The following is a 26,320-nucleotide window of genomic DNA, read 5'->3' as shown; positions in this document are numbered from 1 at the left end:
GCAGTGAAAAAAAGACTGAAAAGAGACTGTTCTGTTTCAAACTGAAAATTGCTGGTGTCTGTGACATCGCAAACTACCTTGTGTAACCAATCATGTCAACGTGTGGGCGGGCTTTAGCATATCATTAACAGCGAACTAGCAGGGGAGTCTTGAGAGAAGCCAGGTTTTATAATGTATATTATGATGTTATGATGAACTATATGCCTTCCCCCACTGAAGTTCTGAGTTGTTCAAAGCGTTTGTAAGGATACTGATTGTTAGAGGGCAGCTGTCTGACTCCCACATGGCGAACGGGAACATGGTTTGTGTAACATTAGCAACACATTATTAGCTGTTTGATAATCAAGCAAAGGCTAATCATATTAATTACCGTTATGTGTCTGATGTTGTAAAGAGCGATACCATTGTGCAGCATTTACCTCAGTAAGTTGAGCGAGTTCATCTCTGAGATGCGTGAGCAAGTGGAGGCGGGGCTAGTTTGCATATTCATTGATCCGTGTATATTAAATGAGGCGAGGGTGTAGAGTTACATTCAAGCTATTTTAAGGCATGAAGCCTTTTTTCACAGGAATTTTTTTTAAAGATGTCATTTTGGTAAACAAAGATGAGTTTTAAGTGATAAAATTATTGATTACAGGGTGACTTTAACAAAAAAAAGATAATTTAAAGTGACATTGCTGAGACTTAAAGATGCTGACGCTTTCTTTTAAACTGTATGGTTTTGTTCTGAATGTATTCTCATTGCACAGGCTGAACATTAGACCTCTGCCGAAAGTGTCGGTCCCCAAAAGTCTGGGGGCCTCTAGAAATGTCACCATCTTTTGCCCCGCTAGCGATGACCCTGACTATATGCAGTCAGGTATATAGTCAGAGTATTTATGAATATTTTCATCATTTAAATGTATAAATTTAGCAAATGCTTTTGTCCAAGGTGAAATGATCTCCTTTTGCTAGTGAGCACAAATATTCCATTTAAAATCACCTTGTATCAAATATAGTTCACAAAAGCTTAAAGGGCCTTCGTGTCATTGTATTATATATTTGACATGAAGAAACAAATGCATCGTTTAGTGTGTACCAAGTACTTTTTTTCCTTATGGAATCATGTACCACAGTTCCCAATATATGTAAATTAAATACAAATATCCAGTAAACAGTTAAGGATCAAAATGCAGAAACAGCTGCTAGGCTGAGGAAATATATAGGGAAGTTATCTGAGTTCCTGGATGGAAAAGATGGGAAAATGAGAGGGAACTAGTGCTGCTTTTTCCATGTATGAAAATAACCTTGTTTCTGCCTGAACAGCAGAGTCATTAGTTAGCTGATACTAAAAGTAAAACTAAAACCGTAATAAATAAATAAATATACATATAGTGCTTGAAATAAAATATTAACTAAAATAAGATAAATATAAAAAAATAACTTATTTTATTTCAGCTAGTTGCATTTCTTATTTTATTGGTTTAACTTGATGTACTGAAACAACTAAAAAATGAAAAATTACAAAAGATACAACAAAATCACTAATTCAATTAATTTACATTAAAATGAAAATGTTTTCTGTAGAGCTATAGCTGAAATTATTTGAACCTTTAATCTGCTGTTCGCTGTTTACTTATGAGATCATGACAGATGGTGCACCTGCAAAAGTTCATTTCAATAACATTGTGAGAGGTTTTAGTTAGTAAATAAGGTCTAAGCTAATACGAATTATCAATGAGCAATTTAAAGCATTTATTAATCTTTCTTAATGTTAAGTTAGTTATTAAAATATAAAAGTTCATTGCTTGTTTATGTTAGTTCACATTAACTGATGTTAACTAAGATTAATAACTTAAAAGTATTGTTTGTTAGTATAATTATATAATTTATTGAAGTATAATTTATTGTTAGTTCATGTTAACTAATTAATGTTAACAAATGAAAAGTGTTTCTAGTAAAGTTTTAACTTAATCATTTTTCAATCAATACCAAGTCATTTTTTATGCAGGAATAGATCATTTGCTTATATGTGCTGTAATATGGCACAGATACACAGAGACCTTCTGTATAGCAAACGTTTTGCATGCTAATATGTATATTCATATAATACAATGGAAAACAGTTGGAGTGTACATTCAAATTCTAGATTTGTTTAGGTGTCATTAGCAGACAGAGAACAGAAGTGTGTACACAAAAACAGCTGTGAACATACTGCAAGGTATGTAAAGGTTTTTCAGAAATTATTTGATTACTTTGTTTGGTACATGTGAATTATCAGTGTTTGTAACTTTTTCACAATTTATCGCTTTGCATATTCTATATAATACTTAATGTTTGTATATTTCTATATTTATTTCCTCCTCAGCTCCACTTCGGTTTTAGACCAAGTCAACTGAATCTGCTTTCATTACAATGGAGTATCTGAAGTATCTGATGCTGATATTTATCATCAGTAAGTGTTTCTCAGTTTTTATCATTCATGGCATTTTTAAAGTAGAAATGACTGCAATTAGTATTCCCTACAATGACAATAAAACAAAGTTATAAAAGCATTAGGTTACAAAAATTTGTTAATTCAGGAAGTCCAAAGGGCAACTAACTAAGCACAAAGAAAATAACAATTATAGGAATTATTTAAAAACAAAAAAAATAAATGATCTCAGATGATATATTTTAATACATGACAGCCTAAAGTTTCTAAACACATACACTTGAAGAAATGATTTTTAGAAGTTGTAAATAAAACAATGATTATTGTACTATTTCAGTATTCCTAGTTTAAACTTTCACGTTTAACTTACGTTTTCACATTGTGTTACTTGCCACTTCCTTGTAATTGTTTGTGAAATTGGCTAGAAATTTCGGAGTGGAAACTTTTTTTTTTCTCTTTTTTTTTTTTCTCAGTTGCCTAATAGGTCATCTGGTTGTACACTTCATCTGTTATATTCTAAGCATTATTGGTGTTGAGGCTGACATATCTATATTTCTAGTTGTATTATAGATATATAACAATGTAATCAATAATCAATTTATCAATAATGGCATATAACCAGTGATTAAGGCTATCCAACAATTAAGAATAGTTATAATGCAAAGCATTAAAGTATTTTGCATAGGTATGGTGAGCATTTTTCCTCCCGCTGAATAAATTTCAGAGACATATCATTAAATGATAATGTTACAATACAGGTTTATTTATATATACAGGATTATATTATAAAACAGGACTTCAGTGGAATTAGAAGGCAAGACTTTTCAATCCTTTCAAGACTTTTTAAGGTCATGCAGACATTATGTACCCATGTTATCCCTTTGCTATATTCACCGATTAACCCTGTAATATGTACACTAATTGTAAAAGGGCCTCGCTCTCCTTTAAAACTGTGGCAGGCTTCGGCCCATCCCTCTATGTTAGTCTGCATTATTAGGGTCAGAGCACCGATGGTGTGAAAACTCAAGAAACTTTGCACATGCATCTAATATGGGTTGCAGAATTAGGTGTGGCAAAATGGCTCGATAGCGCCACCTACAAAGTTTCAATGAAGCACCCTTCGCCCCAAGTTTCACGGACAAGTATGGAATTCGGTACATACATGTAACAGCTCAATACCTAAAGTCCCAGATGCAAAATCTGAAAACCCAACAGGAAGTGAGATATTTTGAATTTTCTCTGCAAAAGTTTTGCAGTTTTTGCAGTTTTTTTTGTAATTCACTCCCAGAAACACATGAAGTGTTGTTAGAAACATCATGTTTTACTAACAAAATTCGGGAGGAGCAAGTTCAGATAATTAACCTAATTAGCACAGGTGGAGAGCATTCAGTTAATCAACTCAACCAATGTCAAAGGTATAAATTCAGCAGACTGACTTCTGTTCATCTGAGAGTTTATCAGCATCCCTCCTCCACCCCATCTCCTCACTTATAGTTCTATCTACTTTTACCACACCGGGGGGAGTACTCTGGGTTCGGGCCAAAATTCCGAGCTCGGAGCCCTCTCCCCGGACAGCACGCCAAATACGCAAAACTTTACTCCATTTAATTATATGGATATGTTAACTAGTGAAATGTTAAATCATGAAACACTTGGCTAAGTGATAAAGTATGTGATTAACGCCATGAAATAGGATGTTGTTGTAACTCAGGCATATAATGTCCAATCTGCTCTAACTTCACATGTTTGATAATAGACACATCTACATGCTGGTATTCAGTTATAGTCAAAGCTCCACCTGTTGGCAGCAGGACGTGTGGCATGTCGAAATGACTTTGCCGTATTTCTCCTGTATTTGCTCGCTTACATACATGTCACCCACTATTCTCTGTTTTCCGAAGGTCACCAGGTGATGGTGGCCCCGGGTGCAAGGGCTCCTTTAGCACTGCTTGCAGCTTTAATTCAATGTGTTCTTCAATCTGTAACAGTGCCAGCATTAAAAGCAGAGGACAATTTTACCGCCGCTTGTTTGATACCATGGTTACTCATCAGTTCCCCTGCTACACCTGTGTTGATCCAATCATCTTTGTTTGCACTTAGTATATATTTGCCTGTGTTTCTGTTCCCTTTATCGATTCTCGTTACCATTTAGTTTGTCTTCTTGCATTTATCCTCTTCGTCTGCTGTCTACGTACACACACGTTTGCTAAAACGTATGTGACACTGATTTAATTCATAAAGTGAAGTCTATGTAATGTTTTACTTTTACATTTTTATTCAGTTTCTTACTTGAATGCTACTGTTAAATACACCTACTGTAGCTGAAATGCACTGTTTATTTCATTTGCATCTTTGTTCTTATTTTTAATAACAAAGATAAAATAATGAAATAAAATAAAGTGAAATTAAATTTTGGCCCACCTCTACTTTGGCCAAAATGGTCTATCATTCTTTTTTTCTTTTATATTTATTTTGTTAACTTGTATCGCAATTTTTTTAAGATAGGGAAATTAGTTTGGCTATATTACTCAGTGACTTGCAAAATAGTCTTAAAAACTAACACAAAAAGGAATCATGATAAAACCGTGGATCATGATCCTGCCTGAAAAAAAAAAAAAAAAAAAAAATGATATTTTTGCCATATCCCCCACCCCTAGTTTGAATTTTATTTTACTATCTCTCCTTTTACTTTTTAGGTGACACAAGAAAAGCTGTAAAAGGTAATGTGTTTAAACTAATTATATATATATATATATATATATATATATATATAATATAGCCTATGTATTTATATCAAATTTGGTGAATTATTTACAGTTATCACTATTCCCTTCAGCACAGGGCTGTGGTGTTTCCTCACTGAGCACTGGTATTGTGGGAGGTGATGATGCATCTGCAGGGAACTGGCCTTGGCATGTCAGTCTACACTTTTTTGACTATCGCATCTGTGGAGGATCCCTCATCAGCCATGAATGGGTGCTCACTGCGGCTCATTGCGTTTCCTTCTCGTAAGAACACAAAATAAATGTGTGAATGTGGTGTTGTTATTCTCAGAGCAAACAAACTGAGAGTCTTTGCTTCCACCTTCAGACCCTCAGCAAGTTACTGGACTGTTTATCTGGGCAGCCAAAACATTTCAGTCTCTAACCCAAACGAGGTGAGTCGAGGAGTCCAATCCATTATTCCACATCCAGAATATGACCCTTCACAGGTGACCAATGACATCGCCTTGCTGAGATTGAGTGAGCCAGTGAACTTTACCAGCTACATCAGCCCAATCTGCCTGGCTGCTAATGATAGTGTCTTTCACACTGGCACCACCTGCTGGTCCACTGGATGGGGAGAAACTGGCTTTGAAGGTAATGATGATGAGTAGTTGTATTGGTAAAGTGTGACACTTATTTTTTTTTAAACTTTTAATTGGGACCCAAATGCTGTAACCTGACATTATACCTTAATGGAAAGTGTAGAATGTTTCTTATCTTTCTCAAAAACAAGAGATTAAAGAGATGCAAGATTAAGAAGTGCTGTACTAAAATCAAAGTCCAGATTGTCCATTATCCATTTTTCTTGATATGACATTTAGGTGCTGAGCTCAATTCTGGAACTCTGCAGGAAATGCAGATAAATGTGGTGGGCAATAAGGAGTGTGACTGCAGGTTTCAAGACTTACCATTTTGGGAAATGCCAATCACTCCGAAAATGATCTGTGCTGGAGGAGAGACGGGCAAAGGAACATGTTTTGTAAGTTACAACAGTTCCCACAACATTGTTGAATTCTTGATTGTGATTGAGTGACACATATTCCAAGGGGCTTTCTTTAACATGCACGGCTATGAAGCAGTTCCAGCATGACCATATTGTACCTTAATATCACTTAATATTGTACTTTAATATATTAAATAACATGTACATGTATTATCATCATCATATATGTTTTCTTCAGACAACATCTGTTCCATATTTTAATATTATAAATTCAGTTTCATCTCTTTATTTTTTAGGGAGGTTCTGGTGGTCCATTACAGTGTAAGCAGGGTTCTGTATGGATCTTAGCTGGTGTCACTAATTTGGGTATTTCATGCTTCACTGAAATTACAGCTGACAGTCATGCAAGAGTATCTCAATTCCAAAACTGGATCTTAAAGAATGTTAATGGGTCAGACATTGGATTTGTGACTTTTAAATCTGATGGTGAAGATAAGGACAGCAGATTCCTGTGCTATGGAGACGAGACAGGTAAGAGTAATATGTCTCAGGTTACGCATGTAACCATGGTTCCCTGAGAACAGGGAATGAGACTCTGCGTACAAAGCGCTAGGGGAACGCCTCCATGTGAACCGGTGTCTGAAACATTGATCCAATCTCAGCAATATCATATTGACCGGCGACTGCCCATGACATCATAGCAATGTGACCCCCACATATATAAGGGGTGCCCAAATAGCATGTCATCCGCTTATCGTCTGAAGGGACTGTAAGCAGGAGGGTCCTGTGGCATGGCTACAATATGCAGCTGACCTGGCTTCTAGTAGCCAAGTCTGCCAACAACCTGTCTGTTTCCTCAGAAACAGAGACTCTAGACACAGAAGTCTTTTAAAGAGACATCCAGAAAGAGGGACTGCAGAAAGAGCAGTAAACCAACTCAAATTGGACCTTAGAGATGGGCATCCTGGAGAGCAAGGCTCAGCAAAGTGCTATCGACTCTTGCAAGCAAAGGGAGTTACTCTGCTCGATCCTAGGATCTACAAAGCTCTATTTTTCAAGGCACTAAGGATGTTGTGCACTCTAAAAAGGAAACTTTGTGAGGGGAATGCTCACAGCCTAAGGGCTGGTCTAACTGGGAGGCTTTGAGGGAAGCCTTCAACCTCTGACCAGACTTAGGAAGCTAAGTACTCAAAGCCACTTTCAGAGTGAGGAGAGTACCAGCTCGACCTATTAGATTGATTAGGCTGTAGGGTAGAAAACAAAGGGGAACAAGGTTAGCCAAGCCAACAACACGTAGTAGTGTGCGGTCTCAGGGTGGCCAAAGTGGCCAACCACTTGACCTTAACAAGACCTTGCTGACCGATTCACATCAGGGAGGCCAACAGTGGCCAACTACCTGGTATCAAGTCTTGACTGGCAGAGAAGTAACCATACTGTGGGGAATTCACCTTCAGAGGGGCCTACTAAGGCCAAACATCTCGATGGCAAATGTTCAATGGCTGAATGTAGTAATTGCTAGCTTCCATGCACCCACTTGTTAGGGGCTGGCTGTCAAGCAGGCCTGCTAAAGCCAGCTACCCGATTGCTTGCTGTCTAGGGCCTGCAACACTGGGGCTTGCCCACAGGGAGGCCTGCTAACACACAGGGAGGCCTGCTAAGGCCAGCTTCCTGATAGCAAGTCTAGCTAGCTGTCTAAAGCTTGCAACCTTGAGCTCACCCACTGGGAGGCCTGCTAATTCTCAGAGCGGCCTGCTAAGGCCAACAAACTGAAAACAAGCAATAACTGTTTGCCAGATACCCACGCTACTGGGGACTAGCCCTCAGAGAGGCATGCTAAGGCTCTGAAGCAAAGTCATGCACCTCTATACATACACGATACTGCTGGGAACTAGCCTCCAGGGTGGCCTGTTTAGGCCAGCTGCCTGGTAGCCAGTTCTAGGTGGTTAAATACAGCACCCACAATATTGGAGCTCACCTTCCAAGAAGCCTGTTAAGGCCATCTAACTGATAGAGAGCCTAGCTAGTAGTACCCAACCAAAGGGGGACTAGCTCACAGGGAGGCCTGCTAAGGCCATAACCTACTTATCTACTACTTAACCTGAGAAAGCTACAGGGTGGAGGCCAACCACAAAGACTCTATCATGACAGAAATGATATATGTACTCAGGCACAGGGGAATTGGTGCCTTTCATAGGCACCCACACTCAACCCAACACTTGAACGCTAGTTCAGTAGGCCTAAAGGTGCCTAGCGAGGCCAAATGGTAGCTCAGCTTCTGAAAAGCAGACCGCAGCACAAAGCATTTATTCTTCACAAATAGAAAAGGGGGAACCCATCTATTCCGCCTCTACACCGCCTCTAGGCCAGCTGTCAGGGTGGCCCTGGTGAGGGCCAGCCCACAAAGCATAAATCTACCTGGCAGCTCAACGTACAAGGGACAGGGTGGCTGAGATGATTCAGTAAACTCACTCTCTCTATCCTTCTCAGTCATCTCCTGCTTGGCTGGAAGTGCAGTTGCCGCTGGATCTGAGGATGCAGATGACAATGCATCCTCTCACGAGCCGCCGGTCACAACCCTCTCAAACTGTTCGGTGAGCTCCATCTGAGAGTCTCAGCATTAGCGGGACCCAAACCACCAAGCCCAGATGCTGAACTTTCTTGCCTTGAGAAGAGACCCAGACAAGAACGGAGTGTTCTTAAAGGAACTCTCCACTTTTTTGAAAATAGGCTAATTTTCCAAATCCCCTAGAGTTAAACAGTTGAGTTCCATTCAGCTGATCTCTGGGTCTGGCGGTACCAGTTTTAGCATAGCTTAGCTTAGTTCATTGAATCTGATGAAACCAATAGTAGTTGGAAAATGAGCTTTTTTTTTCAAAAAAAAAGTTGAGTGTTCCTTTAAAGGAAAGCACTCACAGTTTGATAGGCAGTTCCCTCGAGAACTTACCATGCGTACTCTTCCCCCAGACAGAGAACGCACAGCTTGAGTGTGTCATCTAGTGTCAGATAGAGGACATGGATTCACACACTTAGTAAACCTCTTTGTGCATTTCATTTTGCCAGATAGTGCTTCACACATGACAGTCCCTGAAGATGATGAGAGGATGACATGTTATTTGGGCGCCACTTTTATACGTGCGGGTCACATTGTTATGATGTCATGGGCTGTCGCCGGTCAATATGATATTGCCGACTTTGGATAAGTATTTCTGTGGTTCTGTATGTAAGTGAATATAATTGCTAGCATGAAATAATAATGCACAATAATTTTACAGCATTTATTAAACGTGGATAGTGTTTATTTCTACATATACTAATATAATTATTTTTTTAAACATAATATTTAGGAACAGGTAAACTTAAAAACCAGTTATAATCATGTGCACTTAAAAAATATTTATTTACTTCTTAGTATCTCATTTCCTGGCAGACTTATTAAACTTGTGCACCTCATCCTCTGAAAAATGTGTAGTAGCCAGTTAACAGACTGAAAGTGCCAATTCCAGCCAGTTCATGCCATGTAACAAAATGTGACATTACATTTCCTACATTATAATCATGAAATACTTATTGTAGTTTTTTTCCGCAATATTTTGTAGTTTCAGGTCTTTTCTACCCATTTGGAAATCAAGACATAGAGAATCCCTCTGCAGTTGATGGAAGCTCACCAGTAGTATTCTTGGAAAAACGCTTTGTATATTTTGGACGTGTTTATCAACAGACTTATGTAAGAACATTCTCTTTATAAATTCTGTGCATGTATGAGTGTACGTACAGTGCAATTATAAGATAGTCAGACTTCAATTCATACTCCATAATGACAAATAACAAAAATCATTTAAAACCATAAAGAAATATAATCAACATGTAATTTGTGTAAAAGCTGAATAAAAGGGAATATTATTGTTGTTTTGATTGTATTATTACATATTATTACCTTTTGAGAAATCATTTAAGCTCATTTTTAATGTTATATATTTTTTTGTAATTATTAAAAATTGCATTTAAAACTGGATTTTATACATGTACCAAAGACAGTTGTAAAAATGTTAAACCTCATATAATAAAGTGAATGTAAAATAAAACAGTACATTTGTTGAAAGAAAACAAACTTGGCTTTTTAAGAATTCAGTGCCTGTTTTATACTGCCAAATCTCTTTATAATATTGTTTTACTTCTGCTTCAGGTTAATAACAATGGGCATCTGACATTTGATGGGCCTCTTTCAGAGCTGGTACCCAATTATTTACTGTCGCAAGTCAACAGAGACATCATTGCTCCACTTTGGACAGACATGGACAACACTGTCAATGGAACCATCTCCTATCGTCAGGTCACCAGAGGTGGACTCTTACTAGCAGCTTCAAACCACATAAACCAGTATTTTCCCAATCTGAACTTCACCGCCTCATGGCTGTTCATTGCTACTTGGGATAAAGTACCATACTTTAACAACTCGCAATCGGTAAGCTAGCCTCTCAATGGAAAAAGTCTTGTTGAATTTTTGTGTTCCAAGCATTTAAGCAAGTAATTTAATGGGTTCTATTGACATGTCTAATTCCAATATCTTTGGTGTCTCTAAACACAAACAGATGACATCTATCTTTTTTAAGTTGATTGATTTGAAAGATAAAGTTTTGTTTTCCCTTTATCCATTGCTACACTACTGACAATAGACAATAGACAACCTTTTTTTGCCCGCTAATTTTGCTGAAATGTCGCTACTCATAATTTGGTGAAAGAAACAAGAAAGCTGTTTATTAAATGATTATTTATGATCATTGAAGCACGTAAATGGGAAGATAATTTGCTTTTATTTAAGTCACTGTAGAATTAATCAAGCATAAAGACAGAATTATTCTATGAGCTAATAGGATAATTTTCTGTTTCTGTAACAGAGTTCATCTTTTCAAGTTGTTTTGGTCTCTGGTGGTTCTCTGTCTTTTGTCATGATGAACTACGGAAATATCTCCTCTACCGATCAACACTTTCAGGTTTGAAAGAATTAGAACCGTATCTCTGAACATTAGAGAACTTTGTGCCACAAAGCTTTTTTAATGATGATTATTTTTTGTTTACTCAGGCTGGCTATGGCACAATAGACTCAACAAATTATTCTTCAATCCCCGTGCCTAATGAAAATAAGATGTCTGACTCCAGCAATGTCAATGTCCCGGGACGCTGGGCATTCCGTGTTGATGGTGGACCTGAAGAGGGTAATCCTTTGACTCTGTGAAGTGATTTTTTTTTTTTTTTTATACCATACCTGAACAAATCAGACCAATTACAACTTACAAAAATAAGTAGAAAATCTTTGTGAAATAAGTATAAATTTAAAGTCGCTGTAAGCTGTTGGAATACAATGTATAAAATGTCTCTGATACTTTTTGTACAATTTTAATTTAGGGATTTTTGTAGTTGGATTTTGTTAAAGCACTCAACCATAATTATAATAAACAATAAATTGTTTAATCATTTAATATTAGGATGGTCCTTTTTTCAATTGCAGGAATTTTTTACCCATATGGAGATGAGGATATAAAGAACCCTGCAGATGATTTTGGAAGTTCTCCACTGATCAACCTGATGCAGCCATTTGACTTCTTTGGGCTTGTTTATAATGAACTATACGTAAGCAGCATCATCACATTCATGACATTTTACACTATCTTAGTTTTATTGAAACAACATGAGTAGATGTATATTCCACATAAAGAATGTTAATTGAAAGTCCAGATGACTGAGCTTTCACTGTTTTGGTCTCAAAACAGGTGAATAACAAGGGCTACTTGACTTTTGAAGGACCTTTTCACCAGTGGTATCCAAATAATTTTCCTGCATACTCGACTAGAGACATCATCGCTCCACTGTGGACAGACATTGACATTACACATAAAGGAACCATCTCTTACAGACAAGTAACAGATGGTCCTCTCTTGAATCGAGCATCTAGAGACATAAACCAATATTACCCTAATTTGAACTTCTCTGCCTCATGGGCTTTCATTGTAACATGGGATAAAGTACCATACTATGGATACAGGCGGACAGTAAGTGTATTTTTGTTTAGATTAAAATAGCAGCAGTTTCTTGCATAGAAATTTGTGATAAGGAAACTGTATCCCATGTTCTCTGTATTTATGTAGTAATTCACTTTATCTTTCAGGAGTCAACCTTTCAAGTGGTTTTAGTGTCTGGCAAAAACATGTCATTCACACTCATGCACTTTGGTAATATTGCCCCAGCCATACATCCTGTTACGGTAAAGTAATTTGAAAAATACACTGAAATCAATATTTCTATCACTATGATAAGTGTAAACTAAACTTTTTGTGTTGTTATTTGATTGACAGTCTGGATATGACACAAGTGATTCAACTGATTTCTTTACAATTCCTGTCTCTGACACCACAAACCTGTCATACACCAGCAATGTCAACGTCATGGGTCGATGGGTATTTCGAACTGACACTGCATCAGAACACAATGGTACTATAATTTAATAATTAAAAAAATATATGGCATGTATTGCATATCTTGCTTAATTTTCATTTACATTAGAATATACATTTTTGTGTGTGTGTGTGTGTGTGCATTGGTTTAAGAGAGTGGTTACGGAAAAGCTTGCAGAAAAGGTGTGTCTTCAGCTGCTTCTTAAAAGATGTGATGTTCTCAGCTGTTCGTTGGCAGCTCAATACCAGAGAGGAACAGAGAGGGTGAAAGTTTTGTAGAGTGACTTTTCTTATTGTGAGGGAACAATAAGGCATCGCTCATTCACCTTAGCTGGCTGGAGGGAGCACACATTTGTAGTAGTGGACTGAGGTAGGGAGGAGCTGTTCCAATGGTATTCCTTAAAGTCAGCATTAAAACAATACATTTGATTCTGGCCACAACTGGGAGCCAGTGGAGTGAGATTAAGAGGGGTGTGACGTGGGTTCTCTTTGGCTGATTGAAGACTATTGGAGCTTTTCCACTGCATGGTACGGCTTGGTTCGGCTCACTTTTTGGCGCTTTTCCACTGCACGGTCCGGCTTGCTTAAATAGTACCGACTCAGTTGAGGTTCCTTGCGTGCCAAGAAAAAAAAATGTGATCTCTGTATCGTGCAGACGAGGTCCAGATGTTCCTCTCATTGGAGCGGACCTCTATGGCAGTAGAGGAGAGGCAACTATAACAATCAGTCTATAACCCCACCCACTTTGAAGCGGTACTAAACTGCAGTGGAAAAGCAAACCGAAAGTCAAGCGAGCCGAGCTGTGCTGTGCCTAGCCAAGCCGAGTTGTACCACATAGTGGAAAAGCACCATAGGTGTGTTGCCGCGTTCTGAATCATCTACAAAGGCTTAGTTGTGCTGGTTGGAAGGCCTGCCAGTAGAGCATTGCAGAAGTCCAGTCTTGAAATTACAAGGGCTTGGACAAGTAGCTGTGCCACATATTCTGACAGGAAGGGTCTGATTTTCCTAATGTTGTGGAGCGCAAACCTGCATGACCGGGCCATTGTTGAGATATGGATAGAAAAGCTCAGCTCGAAGCTTAACCTTGCAAAGACAGAGCTCCTTGTAAACACTGCAAACCCATCAGTTGACCACAACGTCATTGTGCAACTGGGGTCCACAACACTAACACCAACCAGGACAGCAAGGAACTTGGTTTGATGACCAGGGGGCATATAGCAGAAAAATCTGTTTGGTAACCATGACAATTTCAGTTAGGACCTCATTTAGGACAAACGCTATTACAGAATGTCCAGAATGACCCAGAAGATGTGCTGCAATTTAATGTTAAAATATTTCCTTATCTTGCTGAATAAAACAGGCTTTAACTGTGACGAGCAGGGCGGGTGAGAGCCATGACAGAATGGCCGGTGGTGCGAGTGATAATGAGCGTCAGCTGCGCATTGCACCGATCTTGTGCCGTTCTCTCACGGCTCTTGCCCACCCTGCTCGTCACATTAACATTACCTTTTCAACTGAACTTTTCTGCCACATTGGAATTAAAAGCACACTATTGTTTCTCCATTTTGATTTTAGGTTTACCTCAGAAGCAGTTTGCGCATCTTTGGTTGCTTGTTAACAGACCTGATAGTTGATTACCGAAAACTAAGTAAGCAAATGGCTGCCTGTAACTACTGCCAAAGTAGGCAAATGGCTGCATCAGGGTGATCAATGGAGAACTTCAGTCAAAAAGAAATTAAGATTTTTTATGAAAATATTCTAGGATTATTCTCCCTATTAGTGGACTTCAGTGGATTTCAATGGCCTCTAGACAGTTGAAGGTCAAAATTACAGTTTCGGTGCAGCTTCAAAGGGCTTTAAACAATACCAGACGAGATCAAAACGAATGAGGCGCATTTCGTTTTTTTTTTTCTTCTCCGTAAATAGAATAGGGAAGGCATAAGACATATGGCGTAAGCTTTTTGAAGATTACGGAAAGCAGAAGCATGTGCAAGGCGATAATTTGTGTTTATATATTTTTTTTTTCGAAAATGACCAAACGTTTCGCTAGATAAGACCCCTTTTATTCATCTGGCATCATTTAAAGCCCTTAAGAATTGTCATTCTGTAAAAGCTTTTGTCCTACATGAACTTCTAACTGAAATTGCCATGGTTACCAAACAGATGAGATAGGATTCTAAAGTTAGGATCTTTCTGTAATATGCCCCCAGGAGAGATTGGTATTGCTCAGGTCAGCAGGGTGTTTAATTTTGCGGCATTTCCTCTCAGCAGCTCTGAGATTGGTTCGATGGTCATGGAGGAAAGAGGACAGATATTATCAAAGCAGAATGTTAATGTGAAGCATAGAGTCCGTTGCTTTGTTGATGTCAAGAGAAGAGAAGTGGTTAGTGGGGGCGGGAGGGGGAGAGATGCCGAGACCACAGAGGAAAAGCCTGTAGGGGGGAGAGAGCAGAAGTTAGAACGAAAAGAGACCAGAGGATAGTTGCGTCATTCCGTTTCAAATCAATCAGAGGTCCCCGGCTCAATTTTTTTTATTTTCGTAATTATTATTTTTTTTTTTTTCTATAGAAAGACATACGTAAATAGTGATGAAAGCCAAAATATTAAATGTCACAGATGTATATTTACTGAGTAATCCACTATTTTGTAGAGGGGTCAAAATGTCATTTTTCACCTGAGATTTGGAGCCAAATTAAAGGGGTGTAAAAATGACTTTAGAAAGATGGTAGCATCATTACTTTATTTTTACACAGAGATAGGTCGGTAGCACTTTATTTTACAGTACATGTACTTTCTTGGTACATGTATAGTAATTATGTTTTACATACAGGTAAAAGAGTGGTAACACAAGGTACTTACCTGACATGTATGTACATGGAAAATAATAAAAAAAACACTGCTCGTTCCAATGGTACATACATGGTAACTACTTTGTACCTATAGACAATGTGTATAGACAGTGCCTGTTATTACCCACACTTGTCTGTAAGTACAAAATATTTACCATGTACATACCATTAGTATGTACAGTAATGTGTCTGTTAGTTATCATATACTGACACTATAAGTAAATGCCTGTTGTTTACCCAATAGTACAAAGTAGTTACCATGTTTGTACCATTGAAAAGTACAGCAGTGTTTCTTATTAGTTTCCATATACATACATGTCAGGTAAGTACCTTGTTTTACCACTTTTTTACCTGTATGTACAATATAATTACAATATATGTACCAAGAAAGTACACATACTGTAAAATAAAGTGCTACCGATAGGTCTATTAGTAAAATCTGTTGACTTTAGCAATCTTTGTTTCATTATGCCAACAGTGAAAGTTCAAAAATGGTAAAAAGCAATGGTAAAAAGTGTTTTTTTTTTTTGCCTCAAGTTTGCATGCCTGTAACTGAAGAAGTATTTAAGATATCTTAATATCCTTTTAGATTCTGGTTCTTAACAAATTTAGTTACAGGCATGCAAACTTGAGGCAAAAAAAAAAAAACACAAGAAGTGGTTTTTGACATTTTTGAACTGTCACTGTTGGCATATAATGAAACAAAGATTGCTAAAGTCAACAGATTTTAATAATAGACCTACCCATAATCTGTAAAAATAAAATAATGATGCTGCCATCTTTCTAAAGTAATTTTTACTATAGCCATTCATGTAAATTGGCTCTAAATCTAAGGTGAAAATTGTCACCAATCAATCAATCAATAAATCAATAGTGGATTACTCAGTAAATATACATCTGTGACATTTCATATTTTGGCATTCATCACTATTTATGTTGGTCTTTTTCTACAGAAAAAAATATATAAAGAAAATCAAATATTTGAGCCGAGGAAGTTTCTGAAATTTGTTTGATTTGACATGGAATGACTCAGTTGTTTAATAGTTGTTTATTGTTCAAAACATGTAGGACAATTTATTGAGCAATTAATATGTTGTGTACTGTTGAGAGTTGCAAATAAATTAAAATGCTGACAAAAATAAATGTGTTTGCTTTCAGGACTGTTCTATCCATTTAGGAATGGGCACACACTTCAACAGTATTATGGATTTGGATTTTTTGGATTTGCCATCAATCTCTATTTGCAGACACCATTTACTTACTTCGGGATCACATACAGCTATATTAATGTGAGGACACTCATTAATGCAATTCTGTTTGGACTTTTTTTCAAAGCATTTTATCAGTAGCCATTAAAAGTATTTGTCTGTTGCAATATCTGTTACTTCAAACCCCTTTTAGGTTTACAAAAATGGATTTCTTACTTTCAAATGGCCATTGTTTCCATCAAGTCCTCGAACTCTTCCAGCTTACACAAATAGAGACATTGTTGCTCCTCTATGGACAGATATTGACAACAGTGACTTTTACTTCCAAGAATTCAGTGGCGTCCGAGTACTACAGCGAGCTACAAATGATATCCGTCAATATTTTCCTCAAACAAATTTCAGTGCTGACTCAGTTTTGGTTTGTACTTGGGATAATGTGAGATATTATAACACTTCAGCACAGGTAAGATTTGTTTCATTATTTGTTTTCAGTTGTCTTGTGACTGTGATAATTTGATGTTGTGCTTTTTTTTTCTTCAGAATTCCTCTTTTCAAGTACTGCTGATCTCAGGTTCTGGTTTGTCGTTTATTGTATTTAATTATGGCAATATTCCACAAACTAAGCATACTGCAGTGGTGAGAAAGCTTTTCAAAGCCCTGTATTTTTATTTTAAAATGTAATAACTTTTGCAATATTCCAGACAGTTCAAATGTATTTGTAGCTATACAACAACATTTTTTATTTTGGTGGAATTAGCTACAGCTCCTCTTATCCATAGACATGTAACATGCATGTTTTTAATCATTATTTAGGCTGGATATGACACTATTGATTCAACCAGCTATTATACAATTCCTGTGTCTAACATCGCTAATCCGACCCACTCCACAAATGTCAATGTTATGGGCCGCTGGGCTTTTCGTGTTGACACTTTTCCAACAAAACTTGGTAATGCATTTTCTCTTTCTTTTCCTGAACTTAATCAAATTTGAATCTTTGTACCAAGGCCATAATATGCAATGACATGTTTTTTCCAGGTTTGTTTTATCCAACTGGCTCTCTGGTTTCTCAGAATCCCTGTCAAAGTAATGCACGCTTACCTGTGCGCTTGCAGTATCCTTTCTTGTACTTTGGACGCAAATACCAGAACATATATGTGAGATGTTATGTTAAACACATTACATTTAAAGTAGAATTAATGTATTACAAGTCATGTTGCTTCAGTTAAAACGTCAAATCTTTACTATAGGTCAACAATAATGGACATTTGACATTTGATGGACCATTTTATGAAAGACCGCCCAAGGCTTTCCCTGCCAACTCTACTAGAGGCATTATAGCTCCACTCTGGGCAATGTTTGACTGTAGTGTCAATGGAAGCGTCTCTTACCGTGTGGTAACTCAAGGACGTATTCTGGACTGGGCGAGAAATGATGTCAAACAGTATTTCCCTCTGTTTGGGTTCTCAGTACATACAGTCCTCATTGCTACTTGGGCTAAAGTGCCCTACTTCAATAGCTCTTTGACGGTGTGTAGATTGAATGATTACACTAATAAATAAATGTAGTCAGAGATTGAAATAATTTTGAAAGGATTGCATACATTTAGCATAATTTTGTTAAATAAATGTATTTGAATGAATGAATTTAATGTTTATAGACAATTTATAGCTGTGTTTTCTCATTGGAACCCAATGTTTTTTTACTTGTCTTTTCCTAGGAATCCTCTTTCCAAGTCGTTCTAGTCATTTGCAGGACTCTTTCCTTTGTCATAATGAACTATGGAAATATCTCTTCAACTGATCAAAGTTTTCAGGTTGAACACAATCTTGTTAAAAATCTTTAAGACTAAGATAATAATAATAATAATAATAATAATAGAATAATAATGGGACCTTAAATAAATGTCTTGGTCAACAGTCCGATTAATTATTATTATTTTTGTTGTTGTTTACTCAGGCTGGCTATGACACAATAAACTCAACAAATTATTTTTCAATCCCTGTTACTGATGAAAATGAACTCTCCAACTCCAGCAATGTCAATGTACCGGGACGATGGGTATTCCGTGTTGATGGCGGGCCTGAGGAGGGTAACGTCACTGTTTAATAAAATAATTTTACATTGTTTGATAAATATAATGGATATGGAAACATGGAATTAATGTAGGCATTAAAAGATTTCCTCCTTCAAAACCTTGCGCACTAATAATACTGTTGGAATATTAGGAATATTCTACCCATATGGAGGTGTAGAGGATGAGAAAAACCCACAGTCAGATGATGGAAGTTCTCCACTGATCCCCTTGCTGCAGCCATTTGTGTACTTTGGCCGTATATATGACAAAATATTTGTAAGAAGCATTCATTAATATATATTTCACAGATATATAATGTTACTTGAAAATCCAGATAACATATTTTGATCCTACAGGTGAATAATAATGGAGACCTGACCTTTGATGAGTCATTTTCCCAGTGGTATCCCAATTATTTTCCTGCATGCTCAACTAGAGACATCATCGCTCCACTGTGGACAGACATTAATAATAGTAGGAAAGGAACCATCTCTTATCGACAAGTAACAGATGGTCGTCTCTTGAATCGGGCTTCTAGAGACATAAACAAATATTTTCCCAACTTGAACTTCTCAGCCTCGTGGGTTTTTATTGCTACATGGGATAAAGTACCGTACTATGGAAACAGAGAGGCAGTACGTTTTTCTTTCAGTTGGCAGGCACTTGCATAGTATTTTCATGAACTGAAATTTATCAAAAATGTATCATCAAAAATGATGCTTGTATTAATGAGGAATTCCCGGTCTCTTCCAGGAGTCGACCTTCCAAGTGGTTTTGGTGTCTGGAAAAAACCTGTCATTTACACTCATGCATTATGATTACATTACCCCCACCTATGGTGTAAAGGTAAAGCAGTGTGGGAAATACATTAATAGTTTATAATCTTTAGTAGTGTGAAATGTATTTTAATTTAATGGATTTTTTTGTGTCTGTTTTCTTCATTAACAGTCCGGCTATGACACAATTTGCTCTACTAATTTCTTTTTGATTCCTGTTTCTAACATTGCAAACCTTGCATACACAAGCAATGTCAACATCATGGGTAGATGGGTATTTCGTGTCGACAATTCATCAGAAAGAAATGGTATATATGTGTATTAATGAAAATTGATGTCTCAAAACATGCATTTGTTTGTTTGTATATATAATATAGATATATATGGAATATCTGCCTCTGTTTTGTTTTTCAGGACTTTGTGATGAAACAGACACTCAAGGTATATTATTTTACATTGACAATTTGGTTTCTAGTTAAATATAGTGAAATAATTGATATCTCTGTTTTTCTTGAAATCATTGTGCAAATAAGATTTTTTGTAACAGAATATACATTCTATCTGTCCCCTCAGATTTCTTAGGCTGCTTAATTTTGAATGCAATCTCCAAAACATTTTTATTACTTTAATCATTTTAATGGTGAAATATCAGAATGCTAAAAACTCGCTCACTCGAATTAATAATATTTATTTATCTTTTATAAAATATTTATATTTATTTTTTCATCATTTTTTTTTTGTTTTTTTTTTTGAGAATTTTAATCACATAAAATGTACATACTGAATCTGGATTTATATGTGGTCCCCTTTCAAAAACTGATGTGCATGACACTGTCTGCTGCTGTACCTCTTCAGAAGATTTTGGGTAAAACAACAGTGTGTCTTCTGCCTCAGATAATCTTCCCAGCGCTCAGGTGTGTGGAAGAACTACATTTACCACCAGCAGCAGGATAGAAGGAGGTCAGAACGCTTCAGCTGGACACTGGCCGTGGCAGGCTAGCATTCTTCTTGACGGCAGTCACATCTGTGGAGGTTCTCTCATCAACAAAGAATGGGTGATGACCGCTGCCCATTGTGTTGATCGGTAAACTCATTCAACTAAATACTTCAGCTTTCATAAATGGTTTGAGTAGATTACATTTTAATTGAGGAATTGATTTAACCCTGTCTACTTTATCATATTTGATAGTAAATTATTAACATGATCAAACTTTGGTAAAAATCTGTTGTAGACAATTTACTTCATGCCGTCTGCATACTGATTTTTTTTAGCAAGTAAAACAAGTATAATTGTAAAAATTGGAGTACACATTCATGATAATACTTTTTGCTGTGAAGTCTTTACTGATTTTATGAAGTAATGTAAGAATAACTATTTTTAGTAATATAGATAAACATTTTCTGGACTGAAGCTACTTAGGTTTACTTGATTATTTAAAAAAAAAAAAAAAAAACATTTAAAATGTGAGTATCAAACATGATCCATCAGGCTTTTGAGGAATGTTTATTTGTTCTTTTTTGTCAAATAAATAATTGATCAATCATCAATGTACTGCATTGTATTAGATGTTTTGCCCGCACAGTAAAAACTACAGAGGTTTGATCATAAATCCAAGCATTTAAAAATCATCTTAGACATATTGGGGGCTATAGAGTGACAACTGATATGTATGTGAATTTTATGTAAGTAGTCTGTTATACTGTTATAAAGATCAAATTACTAGCTATCAGAATTTAATCTTACTATTTGGCCATATAATATAATATCAGCAGCTGCTCAAAAGTTCAGATTATTTCTCAGTTTGAGCCTCTTAATAAAATTATTGTTTTTCCCTCCACGGGTATAAGGTCCGTGTTCTCACTATATTATATGAGCCATAAAAGTCTGATGTATCAAATATGATGCTAAATTAGAACACATACACACAAAATAAAAACAATAATTGTCAGATTTTTTTTTTTTTTTTTCATATGTCAGGCTTTATAGGGTTAAAACCCTTTCTGACTATTTCTGTCTATTTCTTTAGCTTCGCCAGTGATGCCATCTATTCTCTAACTGTGGTTTTGGGACATCAGACCCAGCAAGGCGTCAACCCCAATCAAGAGTTCAGAGATGTGATAGCAGTTGTCAAACATCCTAGTTACAATTTTACGAATGACAATGATATCGCTCTGCTCAAATTGAGCTCTCCCGTCAGCTTCACTGATTACATCAGACCCGTGTGTCTAGCAGCTGATGGCAGTGTGTTTTACAGCGGCACAGAGAGCTGGATCACTGGATGGGGAAACATTGAAGAAGGAGGTGAGGATTCATTTTTGCTTCACTTAGTTACATTAAGCTCAACACCACTCAACACTATTCATAATCCCATTTGAAACATATTTTAAATAACTTCCTATTTCTGTCCTACAGTGTCCCTTCCATCCTCTAATCTACAGGAAGTGGAGGTTCCTGTAATTGGTAACAAACAGTGCAACTGTCTCTATGGAGTTGGAAATATAACAGACAACATGATCTGTGCTGGTCTACTGGAGGGAGACAAGGACTCATGTCAGGTACACAAACCCTGTCCAGTTCCCTTAGCATCACAAAACATCTTGGTTACTGTTGTATCCTCTGTTCCCTGATGGAGGAAAGTTGTGTCAATATAGTGACAGTAGGGGTCACACTTGAGATCCCCATATACCTTTGGTGTTGCGTGAAAAAGCCATTGCAAACTAGGGAATGGAATTTGCATGACACTTTTCCGGCCCTATGGGTATAAAAGGAAGTGGCTTGCTCCACTCATTCAGGTTTGTACTGAAGTGTCTTAGACATTTCAGCGGGTAGTTCAGTGTTGTGGCAGAAGGGACACAATGTCTCATTCCCTCAAAACAACTTAAATTTAATTTATGTTATTATGAGAAGCTGAATTTTCAGCATCATTGCTCCAGTCTTCAGTGTCACATGTTCCTTCAGAAATCATTCTCATATGCTAATTTGCTGGACAAGGAACATTTTGTAATATTATCAGTGTTAAAAATAAAACAGTTGTGTTGCTTGATGAAAGTATTAATTTCTTTAAATAAATCTTACTGACCCAAACAGTACTGCATGTCTCATTGATTGCATTGATTTGTATTTTCAGGGAGATTCAGGAGGTCCGATGGTGAGCAATCAGAGCTCTGTATGGGTCCAGTCTGGTATCGTTAGCTTTGGCTGTGCTCGACCTGAATATCCCGGTGTTTACACCAGAGTGTCCCGCTATCAGGAATGGATCACCTCCTTCATGTGCAGCGATCCTCCAGGTTTTGTGCAGTTTACCTCCACTGGAAATGATTCTGATAACAATTACACCTGTCCTGGTCCTCCTCCTTCTTACTCATCCGTGAATATAGAATCTAAATTTATAGTTTCTGCAGCATCTCTTCCACAAAATTCTTTGCTACCATGTTTTCTGTTGCTTATAGCAATACTGTTCTTATTCTATGCGTAACAATGCACCACTAAAGATAAACTCAAAAGTTTGGGGTCAGTAAGGTTTTTTTTTTCTTTTTTTTGAAAGAAATTAATACTTTTTATTAAAACTTTTACTTTTATTAAAATGTAAAAAAAAAAAACAAAAAAAAACAACTATAAAAAAAAAATGCTGTTCTTTTCATATTTCTATCCATCAAAAAATATGATAGGGATGTGACAGGAATAAATGACATTTTAAAATAGAAAGCAATTATTTTATATTGAAATAATTAGACTTCTTTTTCTAGAGTTTTGATCTCACAATATTTTTCTTCATCAAACTAACACAATTTTAATAAGTCCCTGACTTTTAAATAGTTAATTCATTACTTCCATATCCTGCATCCCATCAGTTTCTATATATTGTGGAATGATAATTTGTTATCTTTTATTGCTGTGAATAGGCTACTATATTTGTATGTTAAATACGGTTGCAAATTATATTTATTTTACTGGATGTTGATGCAATAGCAATATCATTTTTCACAATCAGTTTTGTAGTCTGATGTTTTATATATCTTTACACCCTATAATGTACCCTTTTTTTTCCAAAGGAAATAGTTGAAAGTACTTTCCACATATGACATCACATATGGACAGTAGGATCAATGTGATTTCAGCTGATTACATGTTGTACTGTTAGACTGACTGGATTGATAAGACTTTTGTTGCATTTTGGCACAAACTTATTATCTTCATCTTCTGTCTATATCCTTTCATTGGGTGTAAATATTAAATACAATATGTAATACATTTAAAGGACATGTACAATGAAAAGATTTTTAGAAATAATAAATTCATTATGGTTGTGGTGATGTACAGGCCTATGTATAGGCATTATTGTATAATGCAACGTGTAACTTGGGTTTCTAATATTAAAGGGGACCTATTATAAAAAATTCACTTTTGTATGGTGTTTGGATATAAATGTGTGTAGGCAGTGTGTGTACACAACCACCCTATAGTGATAAAAATCCACCCACTCCTTTTTTTTTAATCCCCATAAATCATAAACAGTGTCTCCCAATGACCTGTTTTCAGCCATGGTGCTAATGTGACGTCACATTAGCCACAGGCTCCGCCCACGACCGCTGACTGACAGTCCTGCATTACCATAGTTACCACCCTCAGCAAGCTGTATAAGGTCCGCCATTTTCTCCGTGCTTGAGCAGCTGTAGTGACAACAGTGTCTGGTAAGTAATTGACCCTTTGCAAAGATCCGCCCCCCTTTGTTACTGTTGCTTTGTCCGACAAGCTGTGCTGCTGTCACGCCACATGCAGTGAAAAATACATCGTGGAGCGAAGAGGACACTGACAACACATCGACAGACAAGACAGAGCAGGTTACTTATGATATTAAAGTCCCAGCTTTCAAACTGTGTAATTTAAGTAATTCAAATAATAAAAACCATTTTGTGGCTCTTTAATGTGTTGTGAAAGATCACTGTATAGCCTCAGCTCAAGAGGCATTAAAACCGATCATCTCTTCCTACTAGTTCATTTATAGCATCAAATAAACATGAATGAACATCAGAAGGAATGCTGTTTCAAACGCGAAAAGACATCAGTACACATCATTTTTCAAGTTTAAGTCCACCGAGGTTAATCTTCGAACTCCTGACTGCTTTGTCGGACAAAATGGCGGATTCTGCATTCTGATTGGTTAGATCGCTTGTCAATCAAACTCCCTGCGAAGGGTCAATTGAGATATTTTGTTGTTTTATGTAAGAGTGAATGTAACAGTCTTCATTTACCTACATCTGAGCCGCTGAATGCAGTGGATTAGTTTTATTTTTTGAAGGGAATGTGCCACAGATCTAACATCCATTAGAATTTTAAACTGATATAGCTTTAAAATGTGGAAATAATAAACTTTAATGATGAAAGAAGAACTTTGATATCCGTAAGGATCAAAACCAAGCAGATATTTGGCAGAGAATCTGATTGAGGAACTGTGATCATAGATAGGGGGTGGGGCACAGCAACTCATTTGCATTTAAAGGCACATGCATGAAGTCAGAAAATGGGTATTTACAAAATGAATTTATAAATGATCTGTGAGGTATTTTACAGTTCGATTGCTAAACGACAGTGAGCACAACTGGAGCTACATGTGCAAAACTCTAACTACAGTCTGCACTACCAACAGTCACCTGAGCTAAACAGTTAACACATGGCTCAAAACAGGCTCAGTGCAGCCAAACACTATGCACAACCCTCACTGTGATAACACACACTGTCACTCAGAACACACTGAGAGGAAAAACACTAGCATCAAACACCAACACAGAAAATACAAACTTTTCATCTTTACATTTTGAACAATTTCAGTGACTTCATACAAAGTAATATTTTCTTCAAAGAAAAGAGTGACATTCTTTCACATGATTTATTTAAATTTTTAGAACATAATTCTTTAAGGTAAATGGAAATTAGCAGTTTGCTTGAATAGTCTGTAGTAATTTACGAAATTACAGTAATGAGTTACATATATATGTGTGTGTGTGTGTGTGTGTGTGTGTGTGTGTGTGTGTGTTCACTAACAAGTCTAAAACAAGACACCTGCTTAGCCTTTCAGCTGAAATTGCAATGTTTGAAAGGCACAAGGCTGAAATCTATTCTGTTGTGAATGTGTGGTTCACAGTTTTGACAGCAGTGTGTTAGCATTTGAACAAAGTGCTGTAAATCCACAGTGTTGTGCAGGTTGTGGTTAAAGTCATGTGATAAGTGTGTAGAGTTTTGAAAACTATGTTCAAGCAATGAAAAACGAGCTAGAGTTTGGTCCACATGAACTGCTGCTGTGCAGACTGTAGTTAGAGTTTTGCACATGTGACTCCAGTTGTGCCCACTGTCGTTTAGCAATCGAAAAAAACTGTAAGCTGAAACTTCACAGACACATTCTTGGGACACCTGAGATTTAAATTACATCTTGAAAAAATGGGCATAATAGGTGCCCTTTAAAGGTGCTGTAGAACGTGTTTTAAAAAGATGTAATATAAGTCTAAGGTGTCCCCTGAATGTGTCTGTTAAGTCTCAGTTCAAAATACCCCATAGATTTTTTTTTTATTCATTTTTTTTTAAATGCTTATTTTGGGGCATCATTAAATATGCGCCGATTCAGGCTGCGGCCCCTTTAAATTTTTGTGCTCCCCGATTGCCTTAAACAGCATAAACAAAGATCACACAGCTAATATATCCCTCAGAATGGATCTTTACAAACTTTTTGTCATGCAACATGTCTAATCGTGTAAGTATGGTATTTATTTGGATGTTTACATTTGATTCTGAATGAGTTTGATAGTGCTCTGTGGCTAAAGCTAACATTACACACTGTTGGAGAG

General features: G+C 36.7%; 3 protein-coding genes and 1 pseudogene across 3 annotated transcripts; all 4 read left to right on the top strand.

Moving 5' to 3' along the window:
- Window positions 1–1,625: 1,625 nt before the first annotated feature.
- LOC137007548 (chymotrypsin-like protease CTRL-1) lies at window positions 1,626–8,727 on the top strand (annotated as a pseudogene).
- A 468-nt stretch (window positions 8,728–9,195) lies between these two features.
- On the top strand, window positions 9,196–11,354 carry LOC137007547 (sushi, nidogen and EGF-like domain-containing protein 1). Its single transcript, XM_067369087.1, has 5 exons — window positions 9,196–9,253; window positions 9,718–9,845; window positions 10,305–10,583; window positions 11,017–11,112; window positions 11,202–11,354. The coding sequence occupies exons 1-5, from the start codon at window positions 9,196–9,198 to the stop codon at window positions 11,352–11,354; spliced, it is 714 nt and encodes a 237-aa protein (XP_067225188.1).
- A 251-nt stretch (window positions 11,355–11,605) lies between these two features.
- On the top strand, window positions 11,606–15,052 carry LOC137007546 (sushi, nidogen and EGF-like domain-containing protein 1). The gene is made up of 5 exons (XM_067369086.1): window positions 11,606–11,749; window positions 11,890–12,168; window positions 12,285–12,380; window positions 12,472–12,607; window positions 14,781–15,052. Exons 1-5 carry the CDS (start codon window positions 11,606–11,608, stop codon window positions 15,050–15,052), a joined length of 927 nt encoding a protein of 308 aa, XP_067225187.1.
- A 2,930-nt stretch (window positions 15,053–17,982) lies between these two features.
- si:dkey-32n7.7 (uncharacterized) lies at window positions 17,983–22,999 on the top strand. The gene is made up of 12 exons (XM_067369085.1): window positions 17,983–18,156; window positions 18,587–18,719; window positions 18,856–18,980; window positions 19,061–19,339; window positions 19,458–19,550; window positions 19,653–19,788; window positions 19,895–19,921; window positions 20,375–20,564; window positions 21,508–21,782; window positions 21,894–22,036; window positions 22,609–22,848; window positions 22,931–22,999. The coding sequence occupies exons 1-12, from the start codon at window positions 17,983–17,985 to the stop codon at window positions 22,997–22,999; spliced, it is 1,884 nt and encodes a 627-aa protein (XP_067225186.1).
- The last annotated feature ends 3,321 nt before the right edge of the window (window positions 23,000–26,320 follow it).

The sequence above is a fragment of the Chanodichthys erythropterus genome, chromosome 19, assembly GCF_024489055.1.
Source record: "Chanodichthys erythropterus isolate Z2021 chromosome 19, ASM2448905v1, whole genome shotgun sequence".
Classification (NCBI taxonomy): Eukaryota; Metazoa; Chordata; class Actinopteri; order Cypriniformes; family Xenocyprididae; genus Chanodichthys; species Chanodichthys erythropterus.
The sequence above is the reverse complement of the archived record's forward strand: the minus strand, read 5'-3'. Positions and strand labels throughout refer to the sequence as shown.